This window comes from Bombina bombina, chromosome 6, assembly GCF_027579735.1.
Source record: "Bombina bombina isolate aBomBom1 chromosome 6, aBomBom1.pri, whole genome shotgun sequence".
Taxonomy (NCBI): domain Eukaryota; kingdom Metazoa; phylum Chordata; class Amphibia; order Anura; family Bombinatoridae; genus Bombina; species Bombina bombina.
This window is the reverse complement of record NC_069504.1, coordinates 931698230-931710413: the sequence shown is the minus strand read 5'-3', so window position 1 is coordinate 931710413 and position 12184 is coordinate 931698230. Positions and strand designations below refer to the sequence as shown.

General features: G+C 35.1%; 1 protein-coding gene across 1 annotated transcript in view; it reads left to right on the top strand.

Annotated features, from left to right (window-relative positions):
• The window catches only part of TENM2 (teneurin transmembrane protein 2), a 1369502-nt gene that overhangs the window by 1046308 nt on the left and 311010 nt on the right, over nt 1–12184 (top strand). The window contains exon 12 of the mRNA XM_053719586.1: nt 4643–4828. Coding sequence (XP_053575561.1) covers nt 4643–4828 — 186 coding nt within the window. The remainder of the gene's footprint in view (nt 1–4642; nt 4829–12184) is intronic.

Sequence of the window (12184 nt, the reverse complement as noted above, 5' to 3'; positions counted from 1 at the left end):
TGTGGTAAATAAATAAACTGCTTTTCAGTCTCCTTTAAAAAAAAGTCTATACGCTAACATATAAAATATGATTGTTTCTCTTTTAAGACACGATGAGTCCACGGATCATCTTAATTACTAATGGGATATTCACCTCCTGGTCAGCAGGAGGCGGCAAAGAGCACCACAGCAAAGCTGTTAAATAGCTCCTCCCTTCCCTCCCACTCCAGTCATTCTCTTTGCCTATGTTAGTGATAGGAAGTGGTAAAGTGAGGTGTTAGATTAGATTCTTCAATCAAGAGTTTATTATTTTTAAAGTAGTGCAAGATTGTGCTGCTTTTTCCTGGGGTGTAGCCGTAGTCCATATCAGTCTCTTCAGTAGAGCTTTGGTGGCTTTAGAGCAATGGGAACTTGTGGGACATAATTCTCACTGCACCTCCCATACATTTATGCTGCCCTGTTTGTGAAAGTCTGAGGGAGAAAATACTCAGTACTTTTTATTTCCACAGGCCAATGTGAGGGGGAGGACCTCGCAAGCCGGGTGAGCTGCCTTACTGCCGTGCAGATTTCTGAGGTAAGTGCTAATTTTTATTTTCTGGGGTTGTACACAGAAAGATTGGCACTTTATATATTTTCATGGACACTAAATGACATTATCCCTTGAGAGTAAGGATATGTTATTGGGCAGTGACTGCAGGCACTGGAGGATGTGGAGAAGTGGCTCTTTTTTTATGTTTGGCCTGTTTAAACATGATACGCTGTTAAGATGTTACACATAGTCATATTTGCAACTCACAATAGCTTATTTTACTTTACAGTCGTCTGGGAGGTTAGCCTGTCCAAACATGATAGGCATGTTACAGTGTTAAACAGAGCCATACTTTCAACTCACAAATGGCTTATTTTACTTTGCAGCCATCTGGGAAGTTAGCCTGTCTAAACATGATACGTATGTTAAGGTGTTATGCACTATTTTTACTCCTGTTGGCTTTCTTTTATTAATCTACTAGCCGACCGGGAGGTTTGTTTATTCATCGCCATATTGTGATTTTGTTTCTTCCGACCGCTCCATCTTTACATTTTGGCCGCCCAGGAGATTTAGCTTGATTCGCTTATTTATTCCAATCTGGTTGGGGTTCCCAAACAAAGAGGGAACCTTCATGTTAATTTTAGATCTCAAGGGTCTATATTTAAAAAAAGAAAACATTTTCAGAGTACCGTCCATCAAGATGGAAGCTATTCATTCCATTCTCCCTTTGATCGTAGTAGAAGAACAGTGGATTTAAAGGATCCCTTTCACAGGGATCATCACAAGTTACTAGGGTTTGTTTTCTAGACAAACTTTTTCGATGCGGGGCTCTCCTCTTCGGTCTTACCACAAATCCTGAATTTTCTCAGAGTTTCTGGGGTCACTGTTGGTGGTGAGGCATTGCAGTGGCACCTTTTCTGGACAACATCCTGGTCCAGGCGCCATCCTTTCAATTAGCTATGAAAGATTTTCCTGGTTCCTATTTCAAGGGCTACCCTCTTCTGAGTCATAATAATTCTCTATGTAGTTTTTTATGACAGAAATCAGAAAATCGAAGATTTCTATTGTGGTCTAGTCCTTTAGTTTACTCCTCGGCTATCAGTGGATCAGTACATGGAGGTAACTGGGCTGATGGTAGCGACATTAGGACATCATCCTTTTTTGCTCCGTTCTGTCTCAGACTTCTGCAATTAATCATGCTCAGACATTGGAATGGAGATTAGACAATGTGTCTCCTTAAGTTTTTCTGGAACAGGAGACAAGGGATTCTCTTCAATGGTGATTGTTTTGGGATCATCTATCCCAGGGGACAATCTTGGGGATTGTGAAAACAGACACAAGCCTTCTAAGTTGGGTTCCCTAGAGGCTCTGGGACTTTGGTCTCAGAGTCTGCTCTTTCCATTAAAATTCTGGATCTGGAAGCGATCTTAAAAGATCTTCTGGCCTGGTTACAGTTAGCTTTGGATGAGTTTATCAGTTCCAGTTGGAACATAGCTTCTGTGGCTTTCATCGATCATCAGGGGGAACGAGGAGTTCCTTAGAGATGACATAGGTATCCAGGATAATTCAGTGGGCGGAGGCCCATTCTTGTTGCCTGTAGGCAACCCAAATCCCAGGGGTTAACATCAGGGAGGCAGACTCCCTAAGCAGGCAGACCTTTCATCTGGGGGAGTGCGAACTCCATCCGGAAGTGTTCCCCAGCCTTATTCTCAAGTGGGGTCAGTCGGAATAAGATTCCATAGCATCTCAACAGAATACCAAGCTTCGAGATACGGGTCGAGGTCCAAGGACCCCCAGGCGGAACTGTTAGAAGCTCTGGCAGTTCTTCGGATCTTCAGTCTAGCATACCTTTTCCCTCCATTTGCACTTCTTTCTCGGGTCATTGATAGAATCAAGCAGTAGAGGGCATCGGGGATCATCATTGCTTCTGCTGGCTTTGCAGGATTTGGTATGCAGATCTGGTGGACATATCATTTGTGCCACCTTGGAGACGTTGAGGAAGAACCTTCTAATTCAGGGCCCTTCCTTCACCCAAGTCTAGTTTTCTCTGAATCTGAGATTGAATGCGTAATTTTTAACCAAGCAGGGTTTTTCTGACTCGGTCATAGAGACAATGATTCAGGCTCATAAGTCTGTGACTATAATGATTTACCATGAGATATGGCGTAAATATCTCTATTGGTGTGAATCTAAGGGCTACTCATGGAGCAGAATTAGGATTCTTCGATTTTTTGTCTTTTCTCCAAGAGAGTTTGGAGATAGGTTTATCGACAAGTTCCCTAAAGGGTCAAATCTTGGCCTTATCTATTTTCTTTCTCTAACGTCTGGTGGATTCCCAGACATACATTCATTTGGTCAGGCCTAGGTCAGGTTCAGGCCTGTGTTCAAACCAATTACTCCTCCATGGAGTCTGAATTTAGTTCTCAAGGTTTTTTTTCTTTTTTCAAGGGGCTCCGTTTTGGCCTATGCCTTCCTTAGATTCTAAGTTGTTATCTTGGGAAGTTTTATTTTTTGTTTCTATTTTTTCTGCTCGCAGAGTGTCATAGCTCTCAGCATTGCAGTATGAGTCCCCTTACCATATTTTCCATTCAGATAAGGTAGTTTCCGTGCTAAATTAGGTTTTCTTCCTATGGGTGTTTCCTATCGGAAGATTAATCAGGAGATTGTTGTTCCTTCCTTGTGTTCTAATCCTTCTCCTCAGAAGGATCGATTTCTGCAAATTTTGGACGTGGTCTGTGCTTTAAGGTTTTTACATACAGGCGACTAAGGACTTTTGTCAGTCTTCTTCTTTGTTTGTGGTTTTCTCAGGAAACCGTAAGGGTCAGAAAATTACAGCTACTTCTTTTTCTTTTTGGCTGAAAAACATCATACATTTTGCATCTGAGTCTGTGGGACAGCAGCCTCAAGAGAGGGTTGTGGCTCATTCCACGAGGGCCGTTACTTCCTCATGGGTTTTCAAGAGTGAAGCTTCTGTGGAACAGATTTGCAAGGCTGCAACTTGGTCCTTTCTTCACACTTTTTCAAGTTCTATAATTTGACTCTTTTGCTTCGGCTGAGGCCGCATTTTGGGAGAAAGGTTCTTCAAGCAGTGGTGCCTTCCATTTAACTTCCCTGTGTTGTCCCTCCTGTATCATCTGTGTACTCTAGCTTGGGTATTGGATCCCATTAGTAATTAAGATGATACATGGACTTGTGTCTTAAAAAAGAAAAGAAAATGTATGCTTACCTGATAAATATATTTATTTTTTGACACAATGTGTCCATGGCCCGCCCTGTTCTTGTAGACAGGTTGTTGTTTATTATAAACTTCTGACACCTCTGCACCTTGGTGTTTCCTTTCTTTCCTTAACTTCGGTCGAATGACTGGAGTGGGAGGGCAGGGAGCAGCTATTTAACAGCTTTGCTGTGGTGCTCTTTGCCGCTTCCTGCTAACCAGGAGGTGAATATCCCATTAGTAATTAAGATGATCCGTGGACTCATTGTGTCAAAAAAGAAATACATTTATCAGGTAAGCATAAATTTTCTTTTTGTTATTGTTTCAGTTTTAGTCCATGTGTAGAAGTACAAACCTGACAATCCCTTAAAGGGACACTGAACCCAAAAAAATTTCATGATTCAGATAGAACATGCAATTTTAAGCAACTTTCTAATTCACTCCTATTATAATTTTTTCTTCAGTCTCTTGCTATCTTTTTTTGAAAAAGAAGGCATCTAAGCTAAGGAGACAGCACTTGTTTATTGGTGGGTGAATGTATCCACCAATCATCAAGAGCAACCCAAGTTGTTCACCAAAAAAGGGCCGGCATCTAAACTTACATTCTTGCTTTTCAAATAAAGATACCAAGAGAATGAATACAATTTGATAGTAGGAGTAAATTAGAAAGTTGCTTAAAATTGCATGCTCTATCTGAATCACAAAATAATTTTTTTGGGTTCAGTGTCCCTTTAACCTACATTTTGTATGTCTCCACTAAGCCAACTTTTGCCAATTCATCCCATTATCCATGCATCATTCTTCTTCTGTATTTTGTTTTCTTTTTCAAATTTTGTATTGCCAATTTTCAAAAGGATGTTGTCTCCAGATTCTATATAGCATTCTGTTTATTTGTGTAATATCTAATTTCTATGTTACAGAGGTATGCTCAGTGGACTGTGGCACTCATGGTGTTTGTATTGGAGGAGCATGTCGTTGTGAGGAAGGTTGGACTGGGGTGGCATGTGACCAACGTGTTTGCCACCCTCGTTGCACAGAACACGGGACATGTAAAGATGGAAAATGTGAATGCAGAGAGGGCTGGAATGGGGAGCACTGCACCATTGGTAGGCAAACGACGGGCATCGAAAGAGGCACATATTGCTTTATTCTCATACAACATATTGTCAAATTTGCTGTTGTGTTTTGCTCCATCAAGGGAGCCAATATCTCACAATAACTGAGATAACAGTGACTTATATTTTCAATGAAAAATACAAGTCAAAATATTGCAAAAAATAAAATTGTCAACAATTATACACTGTTTTTATGAATACAGCTTATGATATTTGGCAAAAATTTGGCAAACCTTAATGGAGCAATACATTTGACAAATTAATCATTTCTTCTAGCGTGGAGCTTGGCCAAAAGATTGCTGGTGTGCAAATTGCATCATCATCATCAACAATGTTATTAATTTTGCTCAATTTGACTTAAACAAAAAAAAAATGAATTTAAATGGTTGACAACCTCCTTACCAGCAATGTATTGACCTTGTTCTTTATTGCATTGCATTTATCTTATTTCTTAAAATTAGAGACATTATTGAGTTTCAGTACTGTGAATTAGACCTATATCCCTAAATTCATATTGTTATAAACCAATATTTAATACAAATATTGTGTTACAAAAAAAGTAGTGCAGAGTTCAAGAATTTTTTCATCTAAGTCATCGCACAAACATAAGTGATATTCTTCTAATTTTTGTGATAAAAAAATAATTAATAGTGTTGTATTTAAAGGGACAAAAAATGCAAAAACAAAAATGATCTAATGTGTTAGAATATTTTATTATTACACTATTGCTTGCATGTTGTCATTTATTTAACTCAGGTAAAGGGATTAAACACATAGTTAAAATCCTCTTCAGAGCAGTAATGAACTACTTGAACTGCAAGATTGGTGACCCAAAGACAAGAGACTCGTGTGTGTAGCTACCGGCAATCACCAGTTAGTTCTCATCAGTTAATTTCTGCTTCTGAGCCTATGTAGGTATCCTTTTAAAAAAAGGATACCAATAAAACAAAGTAAATTTAATAACAGAAGTAAACTGAAATGTATCTTAAAATTGCATGCTTTACCTGAATCTTGAAAGTTGAATTCTTACTTTCATGTTCCTTTAATAATTAACTGATCTTTGTAATGAAACCTACTCTGCATAGTATATGTTTCCATAACACAATACTGGTTTGAAGGAAAAAAAAAACATTACTAAGTATGTACAATTACATTTATCACAGCCCTGGACACTTTATTCATTTTTCAAAAGCTTAACAAGTCTTCTAAATAATGCTATTCCATTGCAGTATTCAATTTAATAACAATAATGTGATGTTAGACCAGAGAGTGGTAGATACGTATCTGAACATATTTTACAACACGGGCTACTTGGTCATATGATTAATTGGCTAGCTTAGTGCTGTGCTAAGAAATATCTTAAAGGACAAATAAAAGCAAGAACTGTAAATCCCTGCTTTAAAATTTAATTTAAAGTTCCTTTTTATATGCTTATGTAATACATCACAATATAGATTCTTTTTCTTGCACAGCTCCATTAAATGCTATTGTGAAGGTCATTCATTGTCCCATGTGCATTTTTCTTTCCGGCAAGATTTTCAGGGTAAAATATTCTCAAAGCAGTATTCTATCTTCATTAACCGCAATAGTATTCTTTTGAAAAATAAAAATGTGTTACTTTTAAGAAAATTTGCTTAGGTATCACAATTCAAATTTTACCAGCAATATTAATTGAAACTATAGAAACACAAAGATATGATTAATAACTATGACCTTCAAAAACTTCCAGTGCTCATTTACCTGAACACCCAGAATCCTTTGCACCATATATGATTCAGTTGTCTAGAACAAAATGTGTTGCTCATGTGAGCATCCTCTAGAGCAAAAGTATTTTACATATTCTGGAGTTGATGCTTAATAAAAAAAAATTTTGTTCAAAATAATTTTTTTTTACTGAACTTGGTGTTGATTTTAGATTCAATTATATTTTTATTCTCTCCTTAAGATTTAACAAATAATTGGTGGAACATTTAACCTTGTGAATGGGTCTAAAATAAAATTAAATGTGTGTTTATTGGAAATTAAATAACAAAAGCTCTTTAACGTAATATAAAACTGAACAATAGTAGAGATTCTCTTTAGTAGTTTCATGTTACACATGCCGATACTATTTCTTAGACAAAACAGAATTTTAAACTTTCTCTCAAGAAGAAGGAAAAGTTTAAAAAAAAGAGGGTGCTATGTGTAATATTTATTATAATTACCTATGTCACAATCTGTTCGTTGAATGATGTGTGTAAACACACACATATATATATATATATATATATATATATATATATATATATATATATATATATGTGTGTGTGTGTGTGTGTGTGTGTGTGTGTGTTTATATATTTCTAATTATATATAAAAAGTCTCAGTATCAAAAAAGGCTAATGAAAAAATATATAATAAAATAAAGCAAAAAAAATTGAAATTAAAAATAAAATAAAAATTTAAATCAAATTTAGGAATAATAAAGACTAAGAATAATAAATAGTAAAGAAAAAAAAATATATATATAAATATATGTAATATTTCAAAAGAACAATGTTAAAGTCCTTGTAAAACTTTGAGGTATATTTCCTGGAATAACAAGTCGACTCTTCTTCCAAATTATTCAAAGTAGTCTAGCTGCAGACTGGAGCTCCACTCTAGACAGGAAACATGTGACCTCCACTGACTCTAGACAGGAAACATGTGACCTCCGCTGACTCTAGACAGGAAACATGTGACCTACACTCAAAGTTTTTTTTTTTTTTTTAAATCAACTTTAACGTAACAAACAACCTATAGACAATCATTCTGAAAATGAAACATTTTGCAGCTTTCTTGTTCTTCTTAATGTGCACTCACAGTGGTTTATGCTGATTGTCATTTATAAGGTAACCACTGTGAGTGCACATTAAGAAGAACAAGAAAGCTGCAAAATGTTTCGTTTTCAGAATGATTGTCTATAGGTTGTTTGTTACATTAAAGTTTAAAAAAAAAAAAAAAAAGCTTTGAGTGGAGGTCACATGTTTCCTGTCTAGAGTGGAGCTCCAGTCTGCAGCTAGACCCTTCTCAAATTATTGGGCTTGGAGGGTGGTTCTATAAGTAAAACAAGGAAGAGCGCCTCATGGTGCAGAAAAAGACTTTCGGATAGACAATTTGCCACTGATATCCCTGAGACACAGTCAGCTGGAGACTGAGATAGTAGCACTTATATATAGTGCTCCACTTTGTGAGAACCCTCCTACATAGTTTCTTAAAATTGTCTATCAGAAAGTCTTTTCTGCAACATGAGGTGCTCTTCTTTGTTTTACATATAGAACGATACTATTTCTTACCTACGCTAACCAATAACAAGGAATAGAATGTTATAAAAATGTTCTGTAACATATAAGTTTTATTAGATTTTAGTGAAGAATCTCAAAATGTAATCCAGTTTCAGTGGGGGAGGAGAAGGGAAGAATTCGGAACATAAAATAAGATCAATATAGCTTAAAGGGATACTAAACCCATTTTTTTTTCTTTCATGATTCAGATAGAGCATGCAATTTTAAGCAAGTTCTAATTTACTCCTATTATCAATTTTTCTTCATTCCATTGCTATCTGTATCTGAAAAAGCAGAAATCTAAGCTTAGGAGCCAGCCCATTTTTGGTTCAGCACCTGGGTATTGCTTGCTAATTGGTGGTTAAATGTAGTACATAGAGATACATACATGTCTAAATTCGTATATGTATGTATTTATACATATGTTTATATGTGTGTGCGTATGTATTTATGTATTTATATATTTATATATGTATTTACAGACTTACATACATATATAAACACACAGATACAAATGTATACATATATAGACGTATATATATATATATATATATATATATATATATATATATATATATATATATGTGTGTGTGTGTGTGCATTGGAGTCCTTTGCAGTTAAGTAAACGAAAACATGTAAAATCATATGTATGCAATATTCATAATTAATAAAGTTTTATACTGTGTATTTATTGTATATTATCGGATACGATCGGAATGATTGACACTCTCTGCTAGGGGCCGATTGGGGGTGGCATTGCACAAGCATTTCACCATATATGCTTGTGCAATGTTAAATGCTGACAGCGTATGCTGTCGGCAGTTAACAATGTCAGGCAGACATGATCCACTACAGCGTATCATATCCACCCGACACTTGATAAATCTACCCCTATATCTCATACTATTTAGTAAATTAGATTTACCATGCATATGCAAGTATGCCAGTAGTGTAGTGCAGTGCTGTTGCTAGCTTAGGAGAGGAAATTCTATTTGTTTTATTTATGTAGTAAAATTGGTATAGACTAAGTTCCAACTCAAAGACCTATTAACTTTTTTCCTTACACAATTTACTTAAGTCTAAGTGATTTTTTGTAGATAAAACCTATTAGGCATGTATTTAACTCAGCTATCTCTTATCTCGCATAAATACAATCTTGTGTCTTTTGGGATAGTTGTGCCACTTGATCAAAAGGTTTTGGAGTTAGTACTGGCAGAGTAGTGCTACCTGTAATAGATGAAGGGGTAATGGTCGCTTGAGCAATTTTTCATTGAATCGTCTATCTCTGTATAGTTGGAATAGTTTTTGCAGATGACTCATACAGCTGGTGAAAAGTAAATGACACTGTTTTGGCACAATGCCAGTACTGCAAAAATAAATGACAATATATACACATTATTAAAAGACATAGAGCGCAAAGAAGTGTTAAAGTGCATTGACACTTTGACATTTTAGTTTACAATCTATGTCATTTTGAATCAATTGTGTGTTAGTGTGATCTATAATGTAATTGATTATGTCGTATATGGGGACATACATAATGTAAAAAAAAAACAGATAGGGATGTTAGTTTGTTTGTCCAGCTTTAAAATATTGAGTTGTTGGATTGTATACTTTTGTGTAAGCTAGACATACCAGGAAGAGATAAAAATTAAGAAAATAGGCTTACATAGGACGTTAAAATATTAAAATAATTACATTTTTTATACCATTTTTTTTATTCACATTTTTCCTCATTCTATGCTCAATGTTGCAAGTGGGTACAGTGTTTACAGTCTGGGCATATGAGTATAATCGCAATGCATGTACTATTGCCCCATAATACGTAACAAGCATTCAATACTCAAACACAATTGCCAGTAACAATGTTCAGAGGAAATTTAAAAAAAATGGCATCATAGAAAAATCTTTCAGATAAGGTATATTGATTTTTAAAGATTTATTAAGAGTCTATATTTCTTGTATCAGACTTTCTGTTTGATCAAAAGCCCTTGCCTATTTTTCTAAATCCACTCTTAATTTATTGTAACATGAATAGTAAATTACAATGCCATATCATGCATAAGTATGTAGAATACTAGTTTTACTTCACATACAACTGTCAATTTATTTTATGTTCTATAATCTTAAACCACTGGTTTATTCAGGAATGTTGATCTGTGATCAAATATTGTATTTATTTCATGCTTAATAGTTTATATAGGGGTAATAAGAAAATAAAAAGCCTTTGTATGTGGTAGAGCCATTAAACAAATCCTATATTCATTTTAGAATTGGGATCAAGATTTTATTAGGACCTTTATTGCACCAAATTAGTAATATTCACTAAGGATTTTTAAAATGATATCAGTTGTTGGTCATTTTTTATACTAATTAGCAATATACCACCACCTTTCCTGGTCCAAATTGATTAAGTATGAATTTAGCAAGGCAGCCCGGCCAGTAACCATTCTGTCCAAACGTAATCCCTTCTAGTCTATATTAGACTCAAACCATGTACATTAATGCTGTCTTCCTTTAGAAACAATGAGACAAAGATAAATTCAATAGAATCCTGATGCAGTCCTGCCAAATATCCATTGGAACTAAGCCCAAACAATATGAAAGCCATTATTAGGTTCCAGCCACAAATATTCTGACTGGCACACTTTAGTAGGAATAGTATAAATCTGCATTTAATTAAACTCTGTCTCAAAACATGAGTGGCATTTCCGGTAGGGAATAGACATAGATCTCCGATCAGAACCTAACCATTACTGTTTCAAAGAGAATTTTAATATGTTTTTAACTTTAATTGTGCATGTTTTAATTGACAAAAACTCATAAAACCTTGGATAGGTTACATCCACAGAAACCACTGCTCTGCAGTTAGATTTTTATATCCCTTTTAGATATAATGGAAATAGGCCTCATAAAAGTTTATGTGAAGTGTATTAATTCATAAAAAGCAAATTGAGCAATATGTAATTAAGTAGGCTATTTTTGCAAAGGAAAATACCTACACCCTCTTTAATAACTTGATGTCTCTTGCTATAGTAGACACATCTGAACATGTACTTAACATGACAAAATGGGGAAAAACCAGAAGGCAATAGCCCTAGGCAACACTACGAAAATATAAATATCATGAACTAGAGTGTTAAAGATTTTTTTACATATAGGAAAAAAATATTCCACAATGAGTGCACACTGTAGTTAGAATTCATTGAAATCCTATCTAAACAATTCTATAGTAATTCTACAAATCCCAATTATTTAGTTTTGTTAAATTTCATTCAAACAATGGCACTGAAGAGGAAGTAGAAACTGTTAATGAATTTTCCTCATTAACTGCTGGGAAAGAGTCCAGTTGATTATATTGAATCATAACAGTTTTATTGTTGTTAATATTCATATACCTTTCTTCCCATTCATATTAGTTGCATAGTTAGTAAAAATCTACTTAAACTCCTGACTTTACAAAATGTTTCTGTTCTTAATTATCATAGTCGAATAAAAAAATAAAATAAACACACATACAAACTTTTGTGTTCTTGTCAGCCAAATTACCTTGAATCTTTTATTACAGGGAAGGTTTCAGAACAAATATACGAGACTGGTACTTTAAACTTAGTTTTATTTCTCTTTAATGGTCTCGTTTGATGTATATCGACATCTAATATATGTTTCTGCTCTTTACAAGTTAAAGCTCTTTGGTAAATCTACCATGTGTGAAGACATATTATCCAACTGAATTGCCCCCTAACTTAGTCTAATAAACTCGAAATTGTTTTTATCACTCCCTTTTGCAATCTGTTTGTTCTGTGGAGCGTGGACTACATTTTACTACTGGGATTATGTTGAATCCTGTTGCGTTGTCTCATTGGTTACAAGAAAGGTTTCTGTGAATCCCAGATGTTTGATTGAGAGACAATGTCTGCATTTCTCAAGCATTGTTTGCTTTATGGCAGCTCTTTCCCCCATGAACACAGTGCTCTTTTCGTCTTTTATTATGAGTAGCATATTAAAAGGCTTTGGGTTTACCAAGTTGTGTACATAGGGAGCT